Here is a 24,361-nt window from a genome sequence, read left to right as displayed (position 1 = left end):
AGTCTCTTATCACACATTCGGTGTTTAGTGTACTGCCACCTATACGGTAATTCACAAATACATGTTTTTTCCCAAAGGAGATAACTATACATTTCATGGCATTGAGCTTGAGCCCATGGCTCTGGCACCAAGCATCTGTTTCTGTAAGGCCCTTTCGTAGAGTATCCACATCATTTGGGGATTCAATAATGGCTCCCAGTTTGCAGTCATCTGCAAACTTTGTTAGCCAGAGTCCCTTAGTGTTGGCCTGTACTTCAGAGAAGTAGAGGCCAAACAAGAGCGGTCCCAGGACTGAACCCTGAGGTACTCCACTTGTCACTTGTCTGGAGCTGGATTTGGAGTCAGCTACTTTTACAGTGTGGGTTCTATCAGTAAGCCAGTTAGCAACCTATTGGGTGATGTAGGGATTAATGCCCAGCTTAGTACGTTTATCTATGATTCCAGAGTGGGGGATGGTGTCAAAGGCCTTGGCAAAGTCTAGATAGGCTGTGTGGACCACCATACCCTTGTCCATGGCTCTGGATACTGATTCAAAGAAGTCAATCAGGTTCAGGAGACAAGATCGGCCCTTCACGAACCCAAACTGGGTAGGGTCCAGTGTTTGAAGGTTGCCAATGTCTTTGTTTATAGGTTCCATGATAATATACTCCATGGCCTTGCAGATAAGGCTTGTCAGACTGATGGGACAGTAGTTTCCGGGATCCAAGGGGAATCCTGCCTTGTGGAGTGGGATATCTGTAGCTCTGTGCCATTCAGTGAGCACAAAACCTGACGTGAGGCTATGATTAAACATGACACTTAGGTGAGGTGCCAGTTCATTTTGTAGTTCATGTAGTACACAGCCCGGGATGTCATCTGGTCCCATGGATGCTGTATTCTTAGCTTTGGAGAGTGTGTTTTTACCTGTGTTGCCGTTATTACCGGAATTTGGCAATCTTCCGGTATTGAGATGGGCCATTTAGGGGGTGAGAGGGGGGTGAAGTTGGCACTGAATCGATCTGCCAGGATATTTGCAATATCCTTGGGATCAGTGTATTTAATGCCATTCTGTTTTAGCTCAGAGTAGATCTGAGCATTGCCATTTAGATTCTTGACATAGTTATAGAATGCCTTGTGGTTGTCTTTGGAATCTTTGGCAATTTTATTTTCGTAACTAGCTTTGGAGGATTTTATGGGGGATTTCAGCTTCTTACTGAGGTTGGTAAGGGAGTTTTTTGCATCCTGGTATTTTCCTCTTTTCTGTAACAGTTTCTTCCTTTTGTTGTTAAGTTTATTTATGGCAGGGGACCACCAGATTGGGTTCCTTTTTTGGATGAGAGCATCTTGGTTCTATTTGGGATGGCACGATTCATGCATGAGTGGATGTGCTCGTACAGTGCCTTAGTGTAGGTTTCAGCAGTTGAACTTTCAGTTCCCATCTGCATGGGTGTCATGAAATTTGTCACTTCTGACTTGAGTAGCATGAAGTTGGCTTTGGAGAAGTTTTTTATGGAGGTTTCCTTACTGTGTGGTGGGGGTGGGATGTGGATGTTAAGGGCGATTAGCTTATGGTCAGACCTGACTAATGTGGGGGTGACCATAGGTGTGGAGCATCGATTTCCCATGTTGGTAATGACTAGGTCTAGAATATTGGAGCCCCTGGTAGGACTATGGATTAGTTGATCTAGGGCGTTGGAATTTATGAATTCCAAGAACCACTGGGCAAAGGTGTTGGTACATGAGTATTTTTCCCATTTAATGGCAGAGTAGTTAAAATCACTCAGTATTAGGGTGTTTGGTTCTATCTTAATACTTTCCAGTATGTTTAGAAAGGTGTAGTGAGAATCTTGGGGTATGGTGGGGGATCTGTAGCAAGCTACAATTTGGATTGCAGTCTTACCTAGTGTTAGTTACACCTGGAGAATTTCAGACGCATTGTGTTGGGCAACTAGCCTGGTGGTGTGAATATCCTTGGTGAATATTGACACTCCTCCACCTTTAGTGTTTCGGTCCTGGTTTGGTGGCCAAAACGTGTGGTAAGAGTTGTAGCCTGGTATTGCAGGGGTGCTCTCTGGAGCCTTGAACCAAGTCTCAGTTACTGCACAGATATCGATGTTCTCCATTTTTAGGACTGCCTCAAGATAGTGCATTTTGAGGTTTAGACTTCTAGCATTGAGTAGCATTACCTCCAGATTTTGCATGCTTGTACCTGTTACGATGGTGGTTTTGTCCTTTGCACTTTGCCTAAAAAAGGCACTATAGGGGTGGCAAGAGCCTTAGCCAGTAACCTGAATCCCAGGGGCGATAGGTGCAGACCATCTCTGGCAAAGCATCGTGGTCTGTCAATCATGTCATCCCAGGCAGACAGATACTGGATCCCCTTTGAATGACACCATAAGCTTAGCCAATTGTTGAAGTCAATCATTTTGTCCTTTTATTGTGGTATCATTCTGGGCGATGGCAGGATGCTACTCAGGGCTAGGTTCATACCTGCCTGGGCCACATGATCCGAGAGCTCTTCCATGTCTCTTTTCATGTAGTCCAGGGAGGTATGTCTCAAGTCATTCACTCCAACATGGGCAATGAGAGAGTCATATTTGTGCTTGTTGTGGAGTGACTTGAGTGCATGCGTTATGTGGCGGATCCTTGCTCCCGACAGGCAGCTGACTGTAATTTTCTCCTTGTTCAACCTGGTGAGAGTGACATCAGTGTGCCGGACTATAGAGTCACCTATGACTAAAGTGTTAGGTACATTGTCTTGCCTTAGGGGCTGTTGCTGGGTGGCACACTGGTGTTATGAACTATGTGACACTTTGGTTGTGATTGGTGTTTGTTTGCATTTCAGCTTCAGAGGTCCTTGTTGCTTGGCCAGGTTTCAGTTAAGGGCCTCTGCATATGTGGATTTAGTGTTGCTATATGTGGGTGTTGGTGGTGTGGGTTTAGAAGGGCTATGTGTTGCTTGAGGTGTAGTGTGGGTGTTAACCTTCTCCTCTTGACTGTCTAGCACAATCTTGGGTGGAGAGAGCTTTGCTTCCATTTTGGCTATGTAAGTGCATCTCTCACAGGTTGTAGTGTTGGGTGCTAGGAGGAGAGGGTTGTATGTGTACATGAGGCAATTGCTGCATTGCCCCAGTATGCCCAGATTCACCAGGTGGACAGAAGAAATCACCGGAAGCTGACCCTTGGACATGCCTGGTTTGGTGCGTTTTTTTTTTTTTTGTGAAGTACAGGAGCTGTTTTCCCTTACCTTAGCAAGGTACTTTGCAATTATAGGCTGTTTAGTGCCTGCCTATTAACAAGGAGAGTTGAGTGCTTGTACCCGTTTAAGGCTTCCTATTGCTTTCCAGCAGGTATTAGAGAAAGTGCTAGTCACAGGGATGCTTAAAGGTAAGATGAAAAAAAAATGCACACTACAGTGTGCACTAGAGAAGTTAGATGTGAAAGTAGGTAACTTAGTTTCACCTATTTAACAAGTTAAGATTTAGTGGAGAGTTACTATTTTTAAAACAGCAAGATGGATTGAAAGGGGTGGTCACTTTTGTGTTCTGGTACTATGGAATACAGTAGGATGGCCAATAAATTTAAATAGTTAAAGGGGAGGGATTTCAAAAATGATGATTTTGTGATTACTCTCACAAGCCAGTGAAAGTAGAGAGGAAATGAGATATATGGTCGGATTAACATAAGAGGCAGGCAACTAGAAAGACAGTGGTATTTAACAAGACAACTGAAACTAGGTGGAAGGGCGGGAAAAAATTCTGCTTGTCTCAGAAGAGAGAGAACTGTGGTCTCTTTTGAAATTTTAATATGCTGCTAAAGCAGAATGCAAGTAAAACACAAGGTAAAGAAAACAAACCACAGTATTCAAAATATAGAAAGGCAATAAAGTAATACAAAATACAACAAATAAAAGCAAACTAACCTTTCCTTCACAACAAAGTATAGCAGAGTCTGGATGAGCCTTTCTGGTAATTTGTTATTCCAAAATTTACATTCTAGTAGCTATCAGTCATGTTTATAACAGGTATGATTTCTGAAAAGTTAGTTGTATATTGCTTTCAGTCCTCACTATTTCAGCAATTTGCACTCTTCCTGAATACATGTTATTCAAATCAACGTGATCCTGTATGATACACACTGATGGAAGAACAAGGTAGCAGAGTGTTGACAATGACAAGATTATGGGGTACAGGGGTATGGTAACCTCACCTTTTCCACAGTATTGGTCTGTCTCAGAATTAGTTCATTTAATTTAGTTGGGGAGTTGGTAATACTGTCTGCATATTAGGAATGCATGGAGCTTGCACCCTCAAATAAAAAAACAAACACTTAAACAGAGGTTTTGTGTTGTTTTTTTCATAACTTCGTCTTTTGAGACATTTCCATTTGAAAGATGAAATTCATGGAATGTGCTTCTTAGTGGGCTGTTATAAACAGTTTCCTGTATATCTCTGCAATACATCTACAGTACTAAATGCATACACCATGCTTCTAGTCAATATTTCTCTCAAATCACTTGAGTATCATACAATTTTTAAAGTAGTTTACCTTTCATTTCAGTCAGTTGTCAGGGTTATGCATTAAGGATTTTTTAATAGTGTATTGCCATGCATGGAAACATCTTTGTTTTACAACTAATTTATTTTCTCTTTGTACTCCCAATTGCAAGTGATTTTGCAAAAAGATAAAGATGATAGCTGCCATCTGATTTTTTTTTATTTTATTTTCACTGTTTACTGAGATTTTCTCCATAACTACACCCACACAATGATATCATGAGAGGTACTGAGCAAAGATTTGCATACATCTGCAAAATATTGTTGGAAAGTACAATTCACTTACTTTTTAAAGGAGATGAGTCTTATTTACACTGTGAAGTCAACACTACATTATCATGTGTTAATTTTCAATGTGAGGTGTTCCAGCTGCAAGGATTAGTAGACAACTGGCCTTTCTTGGAAGAAAAAAATTACTTTGAATACATTTAACATGGAAATGCAGTAGTTTATACATTCATTTAGGTAGGAAGGTAGTGTGGGTTTAGTCTTTCATGATTTCATGACAGGAAGTTTCAGTTCTAGGGAAAAATAAATTTAGGGGCTGTCCTTACCAGCAGAGTAAAATGCAAAAACAACACACTTTTTACTACAAAACTGTATAATTTGGTATCATAGGTTCATAGGTTCATAGGTTTATACTAGGCTATCTGCCCTAAGGCATTTATAAGCCTAGCCCAAATGTTTGTGGCTTACGCCACCCCTTATATGAAAAAATACTGTGCCCATTAGTTTGTTGTGCCTCTGTCCAGCAGTGACACAGAGATGATTCCTGGGGTAAACCTACGATCTCCCATCCACAGGTCTAGATTTCTCTTGAACAGAGTCAGCGAGGTGCTCTGCCTCACATGGACCGGGATTTTATTCCACAGCATAGGGAGTCTCTGAGTGATAAATCTATCCCTCCAGCACGTCCTATTTATATCCGTGCTAAGGTTTAAGTCGCTTGCTCTAGTGGTTTTGGTGGATTTGGATTTTTGAGGTGGAGCATGTCCATTAATTCCGGGTTGGACATGGCCTTGTATGTCAGGCACATGTCACCTCTGAGCTGACGGTATGCGACTGAATAGAGCTGGAGTTTCTTCAATCTGGCAGCATATGACAGATTTTGGAGTCCCTTTATCCTTTTGGTGAGGAACTTTTGGGGTCTCTCCAATTGCTGCAGATGTCGGGTGAGATACATCCCGAATGGGGCATTGTACTCGATCATTGGTCTGATAAGTGAAGAGTACAGGGAACAATGACCTCACTAGATCTGGATGTGAATCCCTTCATGATCAGGTGGGCAATGTAGAAGGTCTTTCTAACCACTTTAGCAATGTGAGTGTCAAAGAAAGGCCACTGTCAACCTGGGTCCCCAGGTCCCTGATAACCTCTTCTGTGCTTAGTGGATTGCCACCTATATGGTAGCTTGGGGTTACCTTGTTTTTCCCGAAGGGTATGACTATACATTTTTGGCGTTTAACTTCAGGCCATGGCTCTGGCACCAGCTATCTGTTTCCGTGAGTCCCTTCTGAAGGATATCCATGTCCGATGAACTTTCCACTATGGCCCAGTTTGCAGTCGTCTGCAAACTTTGTCAGCAAAGTCCTCCCATGTTGGCCTGTACTTCTGAGAAGTAGATGCCAAACAATAGAGCCAAGGACCGAGCCCTGTGGGACACCACTTGTGACCGGCTTGAGTCTGACACAGCGCCAGCAACTCTAACCCTGTGGGTTCTGTCCTTAAGCCAGTTTGCAACCCATCTTGTGACATATGGGTTTACATTTAAGCTGGTAAGTTTTCTACAATACCGAGTGGGGTATTGTGTCTTGCAAGGTCAAGGTAGGCTGTATGGACTGCCTTTCCCTCATCAATGGCCATGGTGACTGTTTGAAGAAGTCACCAAGTTCAAAAGGCATGATCTTCCCTTGACAAAGCCAAACTGGGTCGGGTCCAATGTCTGCAAGTCCCCTATATCTTTGTTTATGAGCTCCATTATGATCCTCTCCATAGCTTTGCAGACTAGACTTGTTAAGCTTATGGGGTAATTACCAGGGTCCGTGAGGTGCCGCCTTTGTGGAGTGGGACCACAGTTGCCGTCGCCACTCCTTGGGCACGTATCCTGTGGTAAGGCTGAGATTAAACAGCTGCCTTATGTGGGTTTAATTCCTCATTTAGCTCGTGTAGCACACAGCCGGGGACACCATCCGGTCCCATTGATGCTGTGTTTTTAGCTTTAGAGAGAGCAGCTTTCACCTGCGCATTTGAGATGTCCGGGAGGCTACACTCGGCTGGGATAGTTATCTCTCCTTTAGGGGAGAGGGTGAAGTTTGCACTGAACCTGTCTGCCAGTATGTTGGCAATGTCTGTGGGTTCAGTGATTTTTGTATCATTTTGGACTAATTCTGAGCATATCTGGGAGTTTCCACCCAGGTTCCTAACATAGCTGAAAAAGGCCTTATGATTGTCCTTTGAATCATATATGGAGGTTATATCCAACTCGAAATGTTTGATACTTACACATGCTTTAGAGCAATACTATTTAAGTTAATATCATCTGACATCTGAATAGATCTTACCACATTGTTCTCAGATAACCTTTATAACCAATAATGTATAAAAACAGTATTTACCATCTATATATAAAATGTATTACTTGCCAAATTTTACACAGTTCTTCAGCATACTGTATGGTATTTCCTGATATCTGTAAGATGTCCTTGATGTATACTGCCTTTGTGCTCTTTAATGTTCGTGGAGCTCTGCACTCTGGGACTCCACCCACTAAAATAGGGACATCCTAGTTTGGCAATCCCATCCAGCAAATGTAAATAAACAAATCCATAAATAACTGTGAACTACATGTTATCAAGCAATACTGTTATAAAAGCTATAAGGAAGACTGAAAATCTTCACAGGGCCTCTTAATGAATGATGCTTTCAACATCAGTAAATTAATACACATTGCACATTCTTTTATATGCAACATCTATGCCATTACTCAGCATTCACGTAGTCTTCCCAACTCTCTGTACAGGGATAAATCCCAGGCAATGACCCAAGTGACCTGAATTTGACTAACAACTTGGACACTTGGAACTGCCAGGGGGCCATGAGTAAAGCGGCTGCAGCCACTCCCCTCTTGGGGGAAGCTGGTCTTGTGTCTGAGGCACAGGCATTGCACAATATCTCTGTTGGAGACTGGAGAAATCTGCAATAAGTGTTCATTCTAGAAAGCAGTCACATGTAGAGACTTACATCAATCATAGCAGAGAATGACAGTTCTGTAATATGTTCATTATAAACCCTCCAGGAGAACAAACATTGAGAATCAGCAAGGGTTTTATGAACACAAAAACTATCCCGATAGCCGTCTTAGTGATGGCCCCTTTGCTTGGCAACCACCTAGGTAAGAGGAATGAAAAGGATAGTTGTCAAAGAGGGAACCAATAATTGGCATGTATTGGGGGGGTGGAGCATAAAGAAATCAGAAAGTCATTACACTGTTTGCTTGGATTACATATCAAATATAAAAGGATCAATTTACAAATCCTAGCATGTAACACATCACAACTGCTAATGTCAACTGTATAAATGAAAGTACTTTATTGTTGTTTTTGTTTAGTTTTTAAGATAAACATAAACATTTGTTTCTGTTTTTTCTTTCTTTTCCATTGATGTCTTCCTCTTCACAACCATCAAAATCATTTCTCACTTTTCTGACTCTCACACTCCCTTACTGTCTGGCTGTATGGCTAGCTTGGGTAAGAGTCAGGCATATATGAGGTAACATCTTCAGATTGTTTAGATTTTTTTTCCTTTGTCCTTCCATAGATCTTTGCCCACAACTGAAGTGCTGTGACAATAATGCAAGTTGCATGTGCAAGTCAGGGTCAACACATATACAATACCACTGCAGATTGCTTTTTTGCATGTCCTCCATACATTTGTGCAATTACTCAAGATCCAGATGGTCTGGACTCCCTAGTCTCTACCAAATATTATAACCCTAGCCTAGTTGAAAACTGCATTCCCTTCCCCTGACTCAAATTACTGTTAATTCCCACCTTTCCCAGAATAATTCAAGTAGTCCAGATTCACTAATGAAACTTGGCTAACCCTGGCTGCATTCAGGAAATCCTCTCATTCCATCATTAAAAAGGAGATAAGTCCTTAAAAATACTCCCTTCCCCCTCACATGCACACATTTACACATACACACAAAAGCATACATCTAGCACTTTTTGCTATGGTCCACACCAGCAAAACAACTGTGCGATACTTACATTGTATAGTAAGTTACGGCACTGAAGCATCATGGAAATAATATACCTGACACTGCACAGTCTTCTGGTTAGCTTAGGCACACATACTCCTTCATATAAGCGTTGATTGCTATTTATAGCTTGGCTATCTGTAGTGTTGAAAAAAGGTTATGCAAGGAATTTTACTGTCATGATGTACAGTGGATACACATAACAACTGTGTTTTTCTCTATTTCCCTACTGCTGACAAAGTGAAACTTTACCAGTGTTAGTAGTACACAAGGTACCACATTTGCCTTTGGTGATGGAAGACCAGAAGAATGTAGGTTCTATTCCCACTCCAGATGACTGGATTGCTGATCTTGCAATACAGCATTGGGAGGGTAGTGTAATCCTTTGAATTTGATAATAAATTGAGGGAGCTCATGTAAATGTCAAAGATCCCACAGTCCCTAATAAAAACACAGGGGAAGTGACTTGGCCACATTTTCCCTTACAATAGAAATACCATCTCTCATCTCCTCCCTAAAAGAAGGTCGCCAGCCTAGTTCAAAAACCTGGTCAACAAAGGATGAACAAAATACTGTATCATACTGTGGCCTTTCACAGGTGTGTAAGAGTAAACTCAGTTAACCATGTTTTTAGATTCATTCACTCTTGGAATACAGATATGCCTTAGCTATTAATAAAGAAGAACTGGACATTGCAAAGACAAATCTGAATATGTTAAAATCATCCTGAGAAGCACTTATTCTGCATTTTAGTCTTAACAACAGATGATGCACCTCACTTTAGGAATTATATGCTACAGCATTGAAGGTTAGTGAAAAAATACTGATTTAATATTGCCTCTTCCATTTTTTTCTCTGAAATATCCTGATAGTGTCTCACAGTTAATCGGATATAAAGAACTGCACTTAGAATCATAAGTAAGGCAGGTTATCTTACACCTTGATAAGTATAGTAGAGTAATTTTAATTGAGGCTTTATACTCCACAATGGCTTGTACTGAGAAGGATGAGGGTGAGTTGCTGTGTCTTTTTCTTTTTTACTTGTACCTACTGTTGTGTGATGGCGGAGTTAGTACACAGAGGTAAGGGAGTCTAGGCTGTCCTCCCTTGGTGGTGCAGGGGGCTTTCCCCCCTTCAAAAATATTTTTCTCTTTTCTTAGCATTTTCAAGTTACACTTCTCAACATAAAAAAAATGATTAGCCACAATTAACAATGAATAAATTTGATTTAGTATAGGTAAATCTAAGAACATATTTTTTTTATAGACTAGGTCTGCTTGGCTTGCCAGTAATGGATTATAAGTTATGTATAGCATACTTTACTTGGTTAACATAAATTAATATATAAAACATCATGCCCTAGGTGCCTGAAAACCTAAATCACTATGTTGAATGGCGATAACAACCTTGTTATATAAAAGCTCCATGCAACTTTCTGGGGTAACTTTCAAGATTTAACAGTACTGAACAATCATGACAGCTGCCTGTATGATCAGTCTTGTTCTTCCAGACGTGCTGAGTTCTTTCTTAAATGGTAAAATCTCAACTACAGCAGATGGGCTGGTGTTAAAGCTGGGAAGGGTAAGGCCTTACATTTGAAGGTTTCAGTGACAAACCATCTTGGAATAATTGAGTGTTCTCATCCATAGCCTTCTGATGTAATCCTTTTCTGCCTTCAGTGTATATATTTCTGTACACTGTCAGCACTGAGAAGCAAAGGTCTGCACATCTCCCACTTTAACAGGTTAACTGTAGTGCCACTTTGTGCAATCAAAGCAGAAATCACAGAGTTGTTATACCTTCAAAAAGGTTATATATTCTGGAGTGTGAAAACAGTTAATTGAACTGTCTTCTGCTGCTGTGCTCACTGTACTTGATTGATGTATGTTCTTTTGACCCTTCACATGCTTGTTTGTAAGAAACAACTGTGAAAGAGCTGCTCTGTACAGGTCCAAGAAAGGTGAGGAGTATGGACATCAATCACACATAGTCAGCAAGATAAAAAAATAGGCTGTCTCTTTTCATATACTACAGAATAAACTTTTAGGATAATTTAATCTTGCATCTGTTTTTACATTTTGACAGCAGGTGTAAAACAAATTATTATTTACCATAGGAATTCAGAAGCTGAAGATATGATAATGACACCCTCTGCCAATGTCCAGCCTAAAATAAATTCACTTTGAATTCCAGATTTAGTTCTGGGCACATTTAACATGATGTGTACTATACAAAATATTACAAACTGTCACCGTATATAATGTCTACAGATTTGTGAACCTAAACTCTTCCTACTTGTATCTAGTTTCATCGGATCTGCGAGAAACATTACAGAATGCGGTTTATTTTATTATATTTTATTTTATATATGGAGCATGAGCATCGGGATTGTTTTACTAGTACACAAGAAGATAGTGCATTTTATTACATTTTGATTCACAAAGTCAGGCTGAGGAAGTGTTTGACAACATAACAATTTAGCTATTTGCAGCAAGACGATAAGTACAGAATTTGATTTTAGGGACAAAACTCACTGCATAAAGGTTTTTATTTACACTGATAGATTTGTATAGTTCACACACACACACACACACACACACACACATACAGACACACACACACACACACACACGCACACACACACACACACACACACACACACACACACACACACACACACACACACACACACACACTATGTTCTTGAATGTAGAATATGTATGAACTGCACAGACTCTGTTATCTACAATATTTTGACCATTTTCCATTTTAGTGAGCCTATTGCAGTACCAACATGTTTACCAAATCATAGGACACTCGACTGAATTGATATTTGGCTTTAAATTCTACATAGTTCAATGCACCTTTAAAGTTATATTTATAAATGTGTTCATTACATACATGTAAAGCTTAAAATGTCTTTTTATGTACAACAATAAACAAGACAACAGAACATAAATGAAATCTACAAAAATGTATTTCTCACCAGTAAAAGGACTTGTGGTCTTCCAATCAGAGCAAGAGCTGTGGAAAGTTTTCTTTTAGTTCCACCACTGTATGTCTTCACTAACTTGTGAATGTGCAAGTTGAGATGTAAACGGCTAACAAGGTCACCAGCTACCTGAAGGAAAAGAGAAATAATACTTCTTAGCACATGTAATTTTATCAGTGACAGGAAAACAGCCTTTGAATCCCAGAAACCACATGCTGATCAGTTTTCAAAAGCTGACAATCTCACTTTAAAATAGATATTTGCCCATTTGTTAAATGCCAAACAAAACCACCTTCATAACACATTACTTTATTAGTGTTGATTCTAAATGCAGTAAGACCTCCTAATCAACACAGCAATGGTTTGTTGAAGTGAAATGCCTGATTGACAATGAACACAAGTGCCACCAAAAGAAATCAGGTGAAGCTCATTAAGAGTTCATTGTCTTAAAGCACAGATCCATCCTAAGGACAACACTTCTTTTTAAACATTGATTTTTGTTTTTTCTACCTTTAATCCACCCCAAGACTACCACGTGTGAACAAATCAAAATGTAAGTATCTGTTTCATGGTTTGCTGTCTGTTTCTAATTTTGCAACATATGCATATATTGTTTTGGATGTGAAATTTTAAATGATTTCTTTTTTGTATTTGTCTCATCATCTGGTACATCACAGGAATATACTGGTACTCTTGGTGGGATGAAAAAAGGGAAGAAATGAGGGAGAGAGGAGGTGCATCTAAAAACAAAGTAGTGAAAACTATCAGTAAAGTCTATGTAGAAACATTAAGGAGTATGTGACAGGTGGATATCTGATGAAAGCATGCAACTCATAAACTTTTTCCAGTAAAACATTATTTATTTATTTATTTACATTTGTTGACCGGGAAAGTCCACTGGGTGAGAAACCCATTTTCAGTGGAGGCCCGGGGAGAAAAGCTTCACGTTAAATTTAAATTACACAGAGTAATAATATTAATAATATTGACTGTTTGGAATCTTTCTACTAATAATATTCTGAAAAAATGTGAAAAATAGATATTCTCTTCCTTGACTGTATAACAAAGTAGATATTCAGTGCATAGACATTATAAGTCAGTGAAATACGACAATTCAAACCTTTGCTTACTTACCATATAATAGGGACATGGAGTGCATTATGGAAGGAGACAAAATGAAATCATGTCAGTGTAAAAAAACACATCATACTGTGTTGCCATGTAACAACTGCAAAATAATATTAACCACTTAAGTATGATGCAGATGGATCAGTACAGCAAAGAAAATTAATAGGACTAAACAACAACAAAAAAGAACTTCCTGGTTTACTGCCAGAAAGCCAAGAGATTTTTTTCTTATTTATTTTATTGATTTATCCTTTCTTGGCCAGGTTATTCCACTAGGCTATTAGCCTCTTTTCAGGGGAGATCTGAGGTGGCATTTCTATTTCTACAGGAAATTTAGACATGGCATCAGAGAACATACCCTAATTCATTATGAAACATGTAGCATGTATGGCTAACAAGTGCAAGAGTTTGCTCCATTCCAAGTGTGGATGTGTCTGGGAGAATGGTGCACAAAGATGGCAACAGAAGGAAGTGGAGCCGAGGCGAATGCCGGCTCTGCAGAGATGTTTTATTCTATGAGAGAAGAAAATGTTATTCAAATTATTGAAAAGGGAGAGCAGAAGGAAGACTCTGAGGGAATCTTCTGAAAGGATCTGTTGGAAGGGTTAAAGAGTGAGCTTGAAATTATAATTACAACCATCCATTTGGGGGGGTTGTTGGATGATATACTGGAGAACTTCTTGGAGCAGAGTGAACCAGAGGCAGGAAAGGAAGATTCATGGGGTAAAATAATGTAGAAGGTGAGCAGCAGACAAGAAAGAAAGAAGGGATCATTTGCAGAGATAGTAGGGACACAAAAAGCAACAGACAAAGAAAGTAAGAAAATTGATGAAGTGGAAATGAAGCAGTATTTCATAAAAATTCAATGTAAAGAAGAAATTGATTTGGGCAGGTATGAGGTATAGGGAAAGACTGCTGTGCCTTTAGGCATAAAAGCACAAGAGCTAAGACCATTTATTTTAATAAGTAAAGAGACACATTATGATATTTTCTTTTATGACTGCTGAAGTTTTAGAATTTTTTTCTAAAGAAGTATAGAGGAAAAAAAGACATGTATCCATGGAACAGTCATATAGTTAAGACATTTTTTTGAGAAACACAGAAAAATCAGCATACAGTTTTGGACACAGACTGAAAGAGATACTGTTAAAACATGTTTATTTAAGAACTTTTATAATGAAGTAAAAGACATTCCAACATTTTTGATAACAGGGGACTTTGAAGAGGTGTTTGGGATTGTAATGTAATTGTGAAACTACAGAATGGTAAAATTGTACATATTCCAAGTATCATTAATGTTGATGGAAATAGAGCTGTTGTTAGGTATTGAGGGCAACCAAATACATGTTTTTTTGTGAGAAAGAGGGATATTTTGTAAATAATTGTGATAGAAGATAGGTTATTTGTATGGGGAAATTGCTCATAATGCAAAAAAAAAAAACTGTCAATAAATCTGTTATAAATGTAAACAAACAGGCCATGTATGGATGAACTGTGAGAAAGAGAGGAGGGTGGAATGTGAAATTGAAAATAGAAATGACAATGAAATATTACAACTAGACCAACAAATAGAGGAATGAGAAAGTAGTGGGGCAGATCAAAAAGAAAGTTTAGATAATATGTAAAAAGGGGAAGGCTAAAGTGAAAGTTGTACAGAGATTAGTGGTGAAGAAGATATAAACTGGAAAGTGGTTAAAAATAAAAATACAGTAGGGAAAAGAGTTAAACATAATAAAAGAAAAATTCAGGAGTTGGGAATAAAAGCTAAAAAGAAAGGAAATGGATAATTATAATAATTTCCATCAGAAAAGAAAAAAGGGTAAGAAATAATCTTAGAATATTATTGATTAATGTTAATAGTATTAAAACATAGTATGGAGAACTGGAATAATAGAATGGTGTAATAAGTGTGATGTAGACATAGCACTAGAAGATATTAGGACTTTAAATAAAGAAGAAAGAGAACAAACAGAAATACTCTGGTTGGTTGTTATCATTAAGGAATTTGGGACATGACAGTTGTTCAGAATTGCTGTATTATATAGAAAAGGAATACAGATTCTATATTATACTTTAGTTAAATTACATAGGTTGATAGTAGTAGATTTCAGATGGGAAAAGAAAGTGTATAGAATAATAACATTATATGCATGTGTTATATAAAGAAAAGAAAAAAATATTTTCTGATCTATTCAATTATGTGATAGTAAATATGGATATTATAATAACAGGAGATTGTAATTGCAACTTAAGAAATAAAAAAACACAAATATAAGACTGATAAGAAAGTAATAGAAGCAATAGTAAAATATGGGAATTTAAAATTATGGAATTTAAGTAAAAACACATATCAGAGATGATGATTTCAGACAGAGATAGATTATTTTTTGTTGTTAAAAATATAACAGTTATCAAGGAACAAGTAGTAGATACAGTTTTTTGGATGATTTAGCAATATGGATTGAGACAGATGAAAACAGAGAATATATTAAGATAGATAAGGGTATTAAGAGAATTAAAGAAAAAAAAGAATGGAACAAGAATGGTCAGGAAGAAAAACATTTATGGGAGTATCATTTAGTAATGAGATTTTCTTATAAGAACTGGACAGAATGGTGGCTAATATTTAAAAAGAAATATAAAAACATATATTTTATGTGGGAAAATGAGAAAAGATGAAAAGATAAGGAGTATGGGAAATTCAAAAGGATGTTTTAAGTCATTTAGATTGGAATAAAATGACTTATTATAGGAAAGAAAAAGACATTTACCAGAAAAATCAAGAGAAAATTTAAGAGTTATATAAATAAAAATATTTTTTACAGGAAAAGAAGGAAGAGATATCACCATATCTGAGTACTAAAGTAAAGACGGTATGGTGATATAGTGAGAGAAATGGAAAGTAACAATGGGATAATTGAGAAGGAGCAATCTAAAAGTAATGGATGTTGTAGTTACATATGTGAAATAAATTGTAAAAGGAAAGGCATTAAAAGGAACAGTTTGTGGAAGGTAAAATGGTTTTCAGAAGAAATAAAGAACTGGAACAGCAGATTACATTTGCAGAAATGGATAAAGTAATGTAAGGTATAAATGTGGATACAACTGGATTAGACAGTATAGCATATCAGATGAATATAAAGCTAATGCTATTACAAATAGAAATATTAATACAACTATTTAATGACTGGTTAAATAATGGGGTAATTTATGAAGAAAATATTTGAAGGGATGAACAGACTTGTATGGAAGAAAGGAGAAAAGGAGGAAATAATAAATTGGGACCTATATTGTTGAATAATTGTGACTATAAATTGTTTATGAAACTAACACAAAAAATTAAGTAAAAAGTATTAATGATACTTAGGGAAATAGTAGATGATATTATGAATGGACCAGCAGAGTTAAAAATAATAATGGCTGATATAAATAAAGCATTTGATTCAATAGAGCATACTTTTTATGACAATTAATGGGGGAAATACAACTTTAGTTTAAAAATCAACATGTATGAAAAGCAGTATAAGAAAACATCAATATTAAAAATTTAGTAAATGATTGCTTTAGTGAAGGAATAAAGATGAGAATAGGTGCGAAACAGTGATGCCCAATGAGTGGAATTTTGTTTTTAATAGTTATGAATACTGTAATAAAAGGATTAAATGAAGAACTGGATGAAACTAAATATATTAAAGAAATTGTGATAAACTATTCAATTATTGTGTTATGCTGATGACATAATGCTAACAGTGAAAATGGAAAGCAATTGAAAAAAGTAATTAGATATGCATTTAATAGATTACAAGAGATTGGATTGAATATTAACAAAGAAATATGTAAAGGTTTAGTTGGTAATAGAGAATTTAGAGGTGCACTGTTTGGGAAAACAATATCAGCTCTACAAATTGAATTTGCAGAGTATGACATAATAAAGGAGCAATGGGAGAAAATGTTGTGAGGTCTAAAAAGGCTTAAGATTATGTGGAGTAAGCATAGCTTGTCATTAAACAAAAAGTACATTCAATAAATACAATATGGATGTGGAAAATATCATACTTAACTGGTACACATATGCTCTCAAGAGATATGGAGAAGCAGTTTATTGAAACTAGTTTTCAGTTTATCTGGAGAGCCAGATTAAATCCAGTCAAAAGAGGAGTTTTGTACATGGAAAATGATACTGGGGGGTTGGGCTTATTGAACCCAATAGTGTAAGGAGCATCTTCAAATTTATATAAGATTTTGAGAGGGATACGTGACAAATAAAATAAGTTAGTAATAAACATATTTAAAGAAAAATAAAACATAATCTGAGGTAATTACAATGAATAAAAGAGAAAAGGAAAGGAAAAAATGAATGGAAAAATGAAGAAATAAGAAGGTACCAGGATAAAATACAAGTGTGGAAGTTACAGATAGATAAAGCTGATGAAAGTATAAAAAGCTGGTAAAATAATATTATGAGACAAAATTATTGTATGACTCCTTGAGAATATTTAGCAGAAGAAAAATTTAAGTTATAACTCAAATGAATAAATGGTGTATGTTAAATGTTGTTTATGGGGATTTTTTATTGAAATTACAAATTAATAAGCTACCTGTTAAAGGAAATATGCCTTATAAAAAAGTTGATGAGAGAGTTTGTTTGCACTGTGGGGAATTGGAGAAAATGGAACTTTTTTTAACATGTAAAAGAGTTAAATATTTATGGAAAAAAATAATAGAAAACACTAAAGCTAAGGAGTTGTAGGATTATAAACAAACACGGGCATGACTTAGTATGGTTTCTATACACAGCATAGTAAAGAATATGTTAAGAATGTGGATAAAATATATTTGGTATAATTTAGATGATTTGGAATGAAAGGTTAAATGAGGTCATGTTTAATGGTAAATGGATTTTACCAAACATTATAAAGAAAATCAAGTGGTGGTTATGTAAGAAAGAGTATGGATCTGTATAATCAATGGTGGTAATCAATGGTGACTTAAAGTATGAGATGTTATTTCTTTTCTGAAAATATGTAAATCTATGTGCTGTAAATGTAAATAAGAATCCCTTAATCTTTTCACTAGGTGTTACGGGATCATTTACATCCACCTGAGCTACCACCAACTCAAATTGATGGGAGCTTGGTTTAACATCTCATTGGAAGGATAGCATACTCAGGAATGCAGCAACCCCCTTATTCTGCACTGCAGCAGTCAATCTACTTGATGTGGGAATGTAACCCCCCCTTATGCTGCACTGCAGAAATCTACCTGATGTGGGAATGTAACCCCCCCTTATGCTGCACTGCAGCAATCAATCTACCTGATGTGGGAATGTAACCCCTATGCTGCACTGCAGCACAAGCTACCTGATATGGGAATGTAACCAACAGCCTTCTGCACCAAAGGTAAGTGTGCTACCTACTGCGCTACTGACATGACACAAGACAGGATATAATATAACAGCTGCACAATCTTAAATAATATGATGTGATACTCTTTTAAAATAGATTATATTTTAGTTTTAATTAGAGTTCACATGAAGACTATAAAAGATAAATCTCTAGACAACCTATTCCATATTCATGTTCTAAATATTTATCACCCATGCCATTATAAATATGTTAATTACTATAAAATAGGCATATTTATGTAAAAGGTAATCATTTTGCACAATGTAATAATGAAAGAGAAAACTGGCATCACAGTTTTGTGATGTACCCACTTATTTATCTAGTTATGTTAGCAAATATTGTCTTGATAGCTATATGTTAATAATGTCCTCAGGTCTCTTTTTAAGCAGGCAGAGGGATATTATTTAGGAGAAATGCCAGTGCATGTCTAAACATCACTAAGTGGAAGCTGAAAACAAATACAGATGTTCTGGCCTTATAATGGTCTTAAGGCAGATTTCTTTAATATCTGACGTGCACACATAGCCCTTAAACAACTACTGGCAATTCAAAGAAAACTTAGACAACATCAAAGTTAGGTATACTTTAATTTTTATTCATTGCATTCCTTACATGTTCATTTACTAATTAACATTTTATTAAATAACAAGGTAAGTGAGCTGGTATGAGAATGCTATTTAACCATGATTTATGGCAAAGCCATTTAACAAAGAAATACTGTTACATATCAGAAGCATTGTTTTTTACCGGGGGATTAGGGTACTACACCTTATGCATCCCCAGTATAAGGACTCTGTCCTCACCACTTCTATAATAACCCTGAGAGTGCTGTGTCTTAGAAAAGGGAGGATCCTCTAAGATATAACAGTTTAAGACTTGGTATATGTTTCCTCCTGATTGCATTTAATTCGTTTAAATTTTGGAACTCAACATTATGGAGTCTGAAAAATACAAAGGGAAACTATAGTACACTATTTCTTTGCAAACAAGTACAGAATGACAACACAGAAAATATGGCAGTGGGTAATTGAGAAAAAAAGCCAAGCATTAAAGAAAACAACCAAATAGTTACTTAGGAAGCCATTTCAAGTATAGTATGAAAACAATACTAAGCACAATATGAGATAGTAAGGGAAATGCCACTTTTACTAGAAATTAACATTTAATTGACTGTATGCAGGTATGTGGCCATTAATTCTGTAACTGTACACCAACTTCCAAATTTCTGTTTACCTTCCTCAACAGATTGGATGAAAAATTTGATATTTACACAAAATTTCTTCATTGCTGACTCCTCATATGTATAACTGCCCATTGGTGAGATAACAAAATGAAAGGTACAATACATATTAGAAGGCTTTAAAAGAAATCTGAAGACAGATACTTTTCCTGCAGACTCTTATTTGTGACAGTGTAATGGCATTAATATCTTCAAAGCTGGGACATAGTGATACTCACATGGCAAAATATCAGCTAATTGAAATGATTTGTTTCCCTTGAGAATGCTTATCTTTGTAACTCAGTACCTTTACTTGAAGTTAGATTCCTGGGGTATGACAATCGAAATGTAGTCCAGTGCCAAAGGGGCACTGCATTGTGACTTCATTTAGTAAAAAAAAATCAGTAAAGCCAGATTAACTTAACACAACAGATACAACAGAACATTAGAAACCTGAACACATTCTGTAATATGAAATAAAGCTAACATGAAGTCCTCTCTTCTCTGTGAACTTGTGAACACACTGGAATAAATGTTGTAGTATTAAACCTATTAGTTTCCTTAATAACACATGTCCAAGCATAGAACATTGTGGTCATATTAAGGTGTGAGAATAATAGAACAAAATTAGAGTGCAATTGAACAGGAGGGTCTATTGCTTCAATAAAAGGGTGGTGTAATGTGCAGTCTGTTCCCTCTGTGAATGTTTTTACATAGGAAAAACAGAAAGAAAATTTAAAAACAGAATATATGAACATTTGATGGACATAAGACTTACCAAACCCACAAATGCCCTTGCTAAACACTGTACAGAAAAACAAGGACATTCGTTTAAATTCTTTATTTTGGATGTCCTTGACCATGATGAAAGGGGTGGCCCCTGGGCCCTTTTCTTAGAAAAGAAAGAATTAACATGGCAACTTAATTTAAATGCTGGCCAGTGGCCAGTTATGAATGACTGTCTCTCCATTTCTTGCCTTCTAAAATTAAAGGCAATGGGGAGATAGTTTCCTGCATTTGTTAAGCACTTATAGATGTTTTTTAATTTAATTCATCTTATATGTGTTTCAAATGGTTTTATATAGTGTGACGCAGAATGTTTTATTACACTTTTAGTCTATTTATAAATATTTAATATTTTCATGTATTTATATTTATACATCTTTGGATCTGTTTATGAAATGCAGTTTCCTTTAAATGTAATAATGATCCTGTTGGGATGTCATTTCCCAGTTTTGATTTGATTGGTTAGGACGGTGGACATATTCTGACTTCTGCTTTTAAAATAACTGCTTTTAGTGTTTGGTACTTTGTCTGATGAAGTCTCCAATAGCTGATGATGAAAGTACTTATGTTACTGTGTTTTTCTGTGAATAAAAAATGACTACAGCTTCTACTTGTGCCTTAGATTCGTTTGCAACTGGTTTTGTGGTCCACGTGTACCTGCCGGATTTTTTTGTTTTCCTTATTTTGCAGACATGCCTTATCCGTAACACATGTAATCAGTTCACCCAATTTCAGGTTGTCTGCATATAGAGAGTAGAACACCCCAGATGAAAAAGTTAGGTCTGAAAGATACAATCTCAACAAGTAAGCACCTAGGACCAAGCCCTGTGGGACACCTTGACTATAACCAAAGATTTTGCTTGTTCAGTTGCTGTATGATACTTGTCATGTCCTATCTGTAAGCCATGCAGTTATCCATCTCATCAAAAGTACATCAATACCTAGTTGTATTAATTTATTGATCAGTGATTTGTGTATGACTGTCAAATGCTGATGTTAAATCTATATAAATTACATCACAGCACACTTTTTCATTCATAGCTGTTATTATATTGTTATAGAACATTTATTTTCAACATATGCTATGGTTTCAAGTCCCAACCTATCCAGTTCTGACAATAACTTATCCAATATTACCTTCTGTACTATTTTTCCACAACATGAAAGTAGACAAAAGGGTCTATATGACTCTGGGTTTGCCCTACTCCCCTTTCCCTTAAGGACAGGTTTAAAAATTGCATGTCTCCAATCTTGAGGAATCTCCCCATATTTATATGATTTAGTGAATAATAGATATAATGGTATCTCTCTTTTCAATTTCTCCAACTCTTTTGGGTTACTAAGACCATGACAGGAATCGACCCCATTCCTAAGTCAAAGTATGATTAAAGTTCATGAAATTAGTATTGTTTGACTCAGCCAGAAGTGCTCTTAGCAGCATCAACAATGTGCCCAGTAATGACTCCTTCTGCAATTTGTTTGGAGTTACATGTATTGGTAGCAGACTCTTTTTTATAAGACCTATTGATCCTACTATTAGAACTATCTGGGTATCTTTGTTCCACAAGGCTCTCATTTCTGCTTGCAAATCCTGATATTTTATGACTTTGTGTCTCTCTCTACGCAGGACACCGTAGTCACTGGGGGTGGTGATTTCAATGATCAATGCTACGTTTATCTTCTTTTCTTGAACCAGTATAGCCAGTTTTCTAGCATCTATCTTTTGAACTGCTGGTAATGGATGATCTCATGTGATGTAGACTTCTTCATTTTCTATGATACTTTGAGGCTTATGCTTCCAGTATTTTCAGCCACTTCAATACCATGATGTTTGAACAATCCCCAGTGCAACAATCTCATCACATTATTATGCCTTTCAGTATACATCCTTCTGCCATTAGTATGCTCCAACCAGCAATTTGGTGTGCAACTGTTTCCAATTCTGTTTTACAAAACCTACATTTGTCTGTTTTTCCCACATGTTCAATGGACTTTGTAAATGAACATGCATGTAGCGCACTATCTTGTGCTGCCAATATTAACCTTTCATCTCTTGGTTTGAAATTGCCTGTCCTTAACCATTCCTGCATTTGTGCCTTATAAGCATGAGGTTCTTCCAGAAGTTTTCTATACTTGCAACTATATTTATATTGCAGCTATATTTATGCATTTTCCACATTTCTTAAAAAAAACAAACAAACTCACTCGGAAAAACAGCTGAAATGAATGTGCTAAAAAGTGAACTTGAAATTTTAGAACATGTAATAAAAACAGACAAGGAATTCTTTCGATATAAATATGATTATGCCAGAATTTTTTTCAGCATTGAGGCAACCATGGCCAAATTACTGGTGACAAAGAAAAGGAATATTGCAAGGGATATCCAGGATTATGCTGCGAATAAGGCTTATCCCCACCCCCCCTTTTAACTGAAACATTTTTGGCTCTATATCTCATAACTCTATTACACCTAGAGAACAAGATAGAGAAAATGATAACAATTTTGATTCAAGTACTGTTAATATTGATAGTGACGATATCCAGCCAGTACGTAGGAGTGAAAGACTTAATAATATGAATAATAACAATAATAATAACAATATGTCCAATGTTAATGCTGGCCAACAAGGATAAAATTGTAACACTAAACAATCGGGGCCTAACCGATCATCGGATTTTCAGATGGTCCAGGGTGGCAGGAACAACAACAATCGCAGAGGGAACAGAAATCAAGGTCAGGCATGAAACAGATGGAACCAGAGGAGGAGATGACATGTGCCCTCCAACATGTGCCTAAAGTCCTTACTAGTTCAAAAGGTGACTTTAAGATCTATAACTATACCTCTTTGGAGGTTTCTGAGGAGATGATTATTTTTTTCTCAAAAGGCTTATCTTTTGTCCCAGATAAAAATATGGACTTGGTAAGGGCAATCCTGGACTTAAAACTTTTTATGGTAAGCTTAACCTGCAGGTTTGCATGGGGGGTGTTCCATCCCTAACTAACACATTAAGAGTGCCTAGTCTTTTTAATCCTCCACTACATAGTATTCTCAGTACTTTTGAAAAGATTCGTGAGATGGACCTAAGATCTATAAGTAACAATTATAAAAAAGGTGGGAATAAAATGTCTAACATTACAGAACAAGAAAGTGATTTTATTAAACTACTACACAATTGTGATATTAGGGTTATGAAACCCGATAAAGGGAGAGTTCTTGTATTTATGGACCAAAAAGTTTATGCGTCATATATGGATAAATATTTGCAAACTGAAGCTTATACTCCAGTTAGTATTAACGAAATCAATATAGCGTATAAGAAAATGAATATACTGCTTAATGACGTGTTTCTGGAGGGAACTGTAAATCTTGATCTACACCAGTTTTTGACAATGAATGCTCCTAAAATTCCTGCTCTTTTTGGTTCTCTGAAAATTCACCAAAAGTTATTATGATCCCCCCCCCCTCCCCCAATTAGGCCAATTGTAGATGGTAGAGGTTCCATTACTTATGGGTGTGCAAAATACTTTGATAGTATTTTAAGGCCACTAATTGAGCAGGAAATTCAAATATGTAAGAATTCATGGAGTTTTTTTAGAAAATATTAGTAAGTTGGAATATTCTAGGGACTCCATTTTCCTTGCAATTGATGTTAGGGGCCTCTACACAGTTATCCCACAGTCTCTTGGCCTTGAATGGATCAGAGAATGTATGATCCTTAAACAAACAGAAGAGAAAACTATCTATTTGGTGGAGACATTACTTGAAATTGTATTAAAAAACAATTATATGATTTTTGATGGACGCTTCTTCCTACAAAGAACCGGCATAGCCATGGGCTCCCCGTGTGAGGGTAGTTTTGTGAATTGCATCATGGCATATTGGGAGAGATCCCTGCTTTTTCAGAATGATTTATTTATAGGAAATGTAGCCTGGTACACTCGGTACCAGGATGATATATTTATTATATGGAAAGGCCCTAAAGCACTTATTCCTATTTTTATAAATAGTATACAATCTATGACTGACTTCTTCGAAT

At 36.7% G+C, this 24,361-nt stretch overlaps 1 protein-coding gene across 1 annotated transcript in view; it reads right to left on the bottom strand.

Moving 5' to 3' along the window:
• Positions 1-24,361, bottom strand: part of LOC122796911 (ATP-binding cassette sub-family A member 13-like) — a 3,979,956-nt gene that overhangs the window by 362,061 nt on the left and 3,593,534 nt on the right. Inside the window, exon 35 of the mRNA XM_044065669.1 lies at positions 11,780-11,914. Coding sequence (XP_043921604.1) covers positions 11,780-11,914 — 135 coding nt within the window. The remainder of the gene's footprint in view (positions 1-11,779; positions 11,915-24,361) is intronic.

This window comes from Protopterus annectens, chromosome 3.part0 (assembly GCF_019279795.1).
Source record: "Protopterus annectens isolate FY-2018-M chromosome 3.part0, PAN1.0, whole genome shotgun sequence".
In the NCBI taxonomy this organism is placed as follows: Eukaryota; Metazoa; Chordata; order Ceratodontiformes; family Protopteridae; genus Protopterus; species Protopterus annectens.
This window is presented reverse-complemented; position numbering and strand designations above follow the sequence as displayed.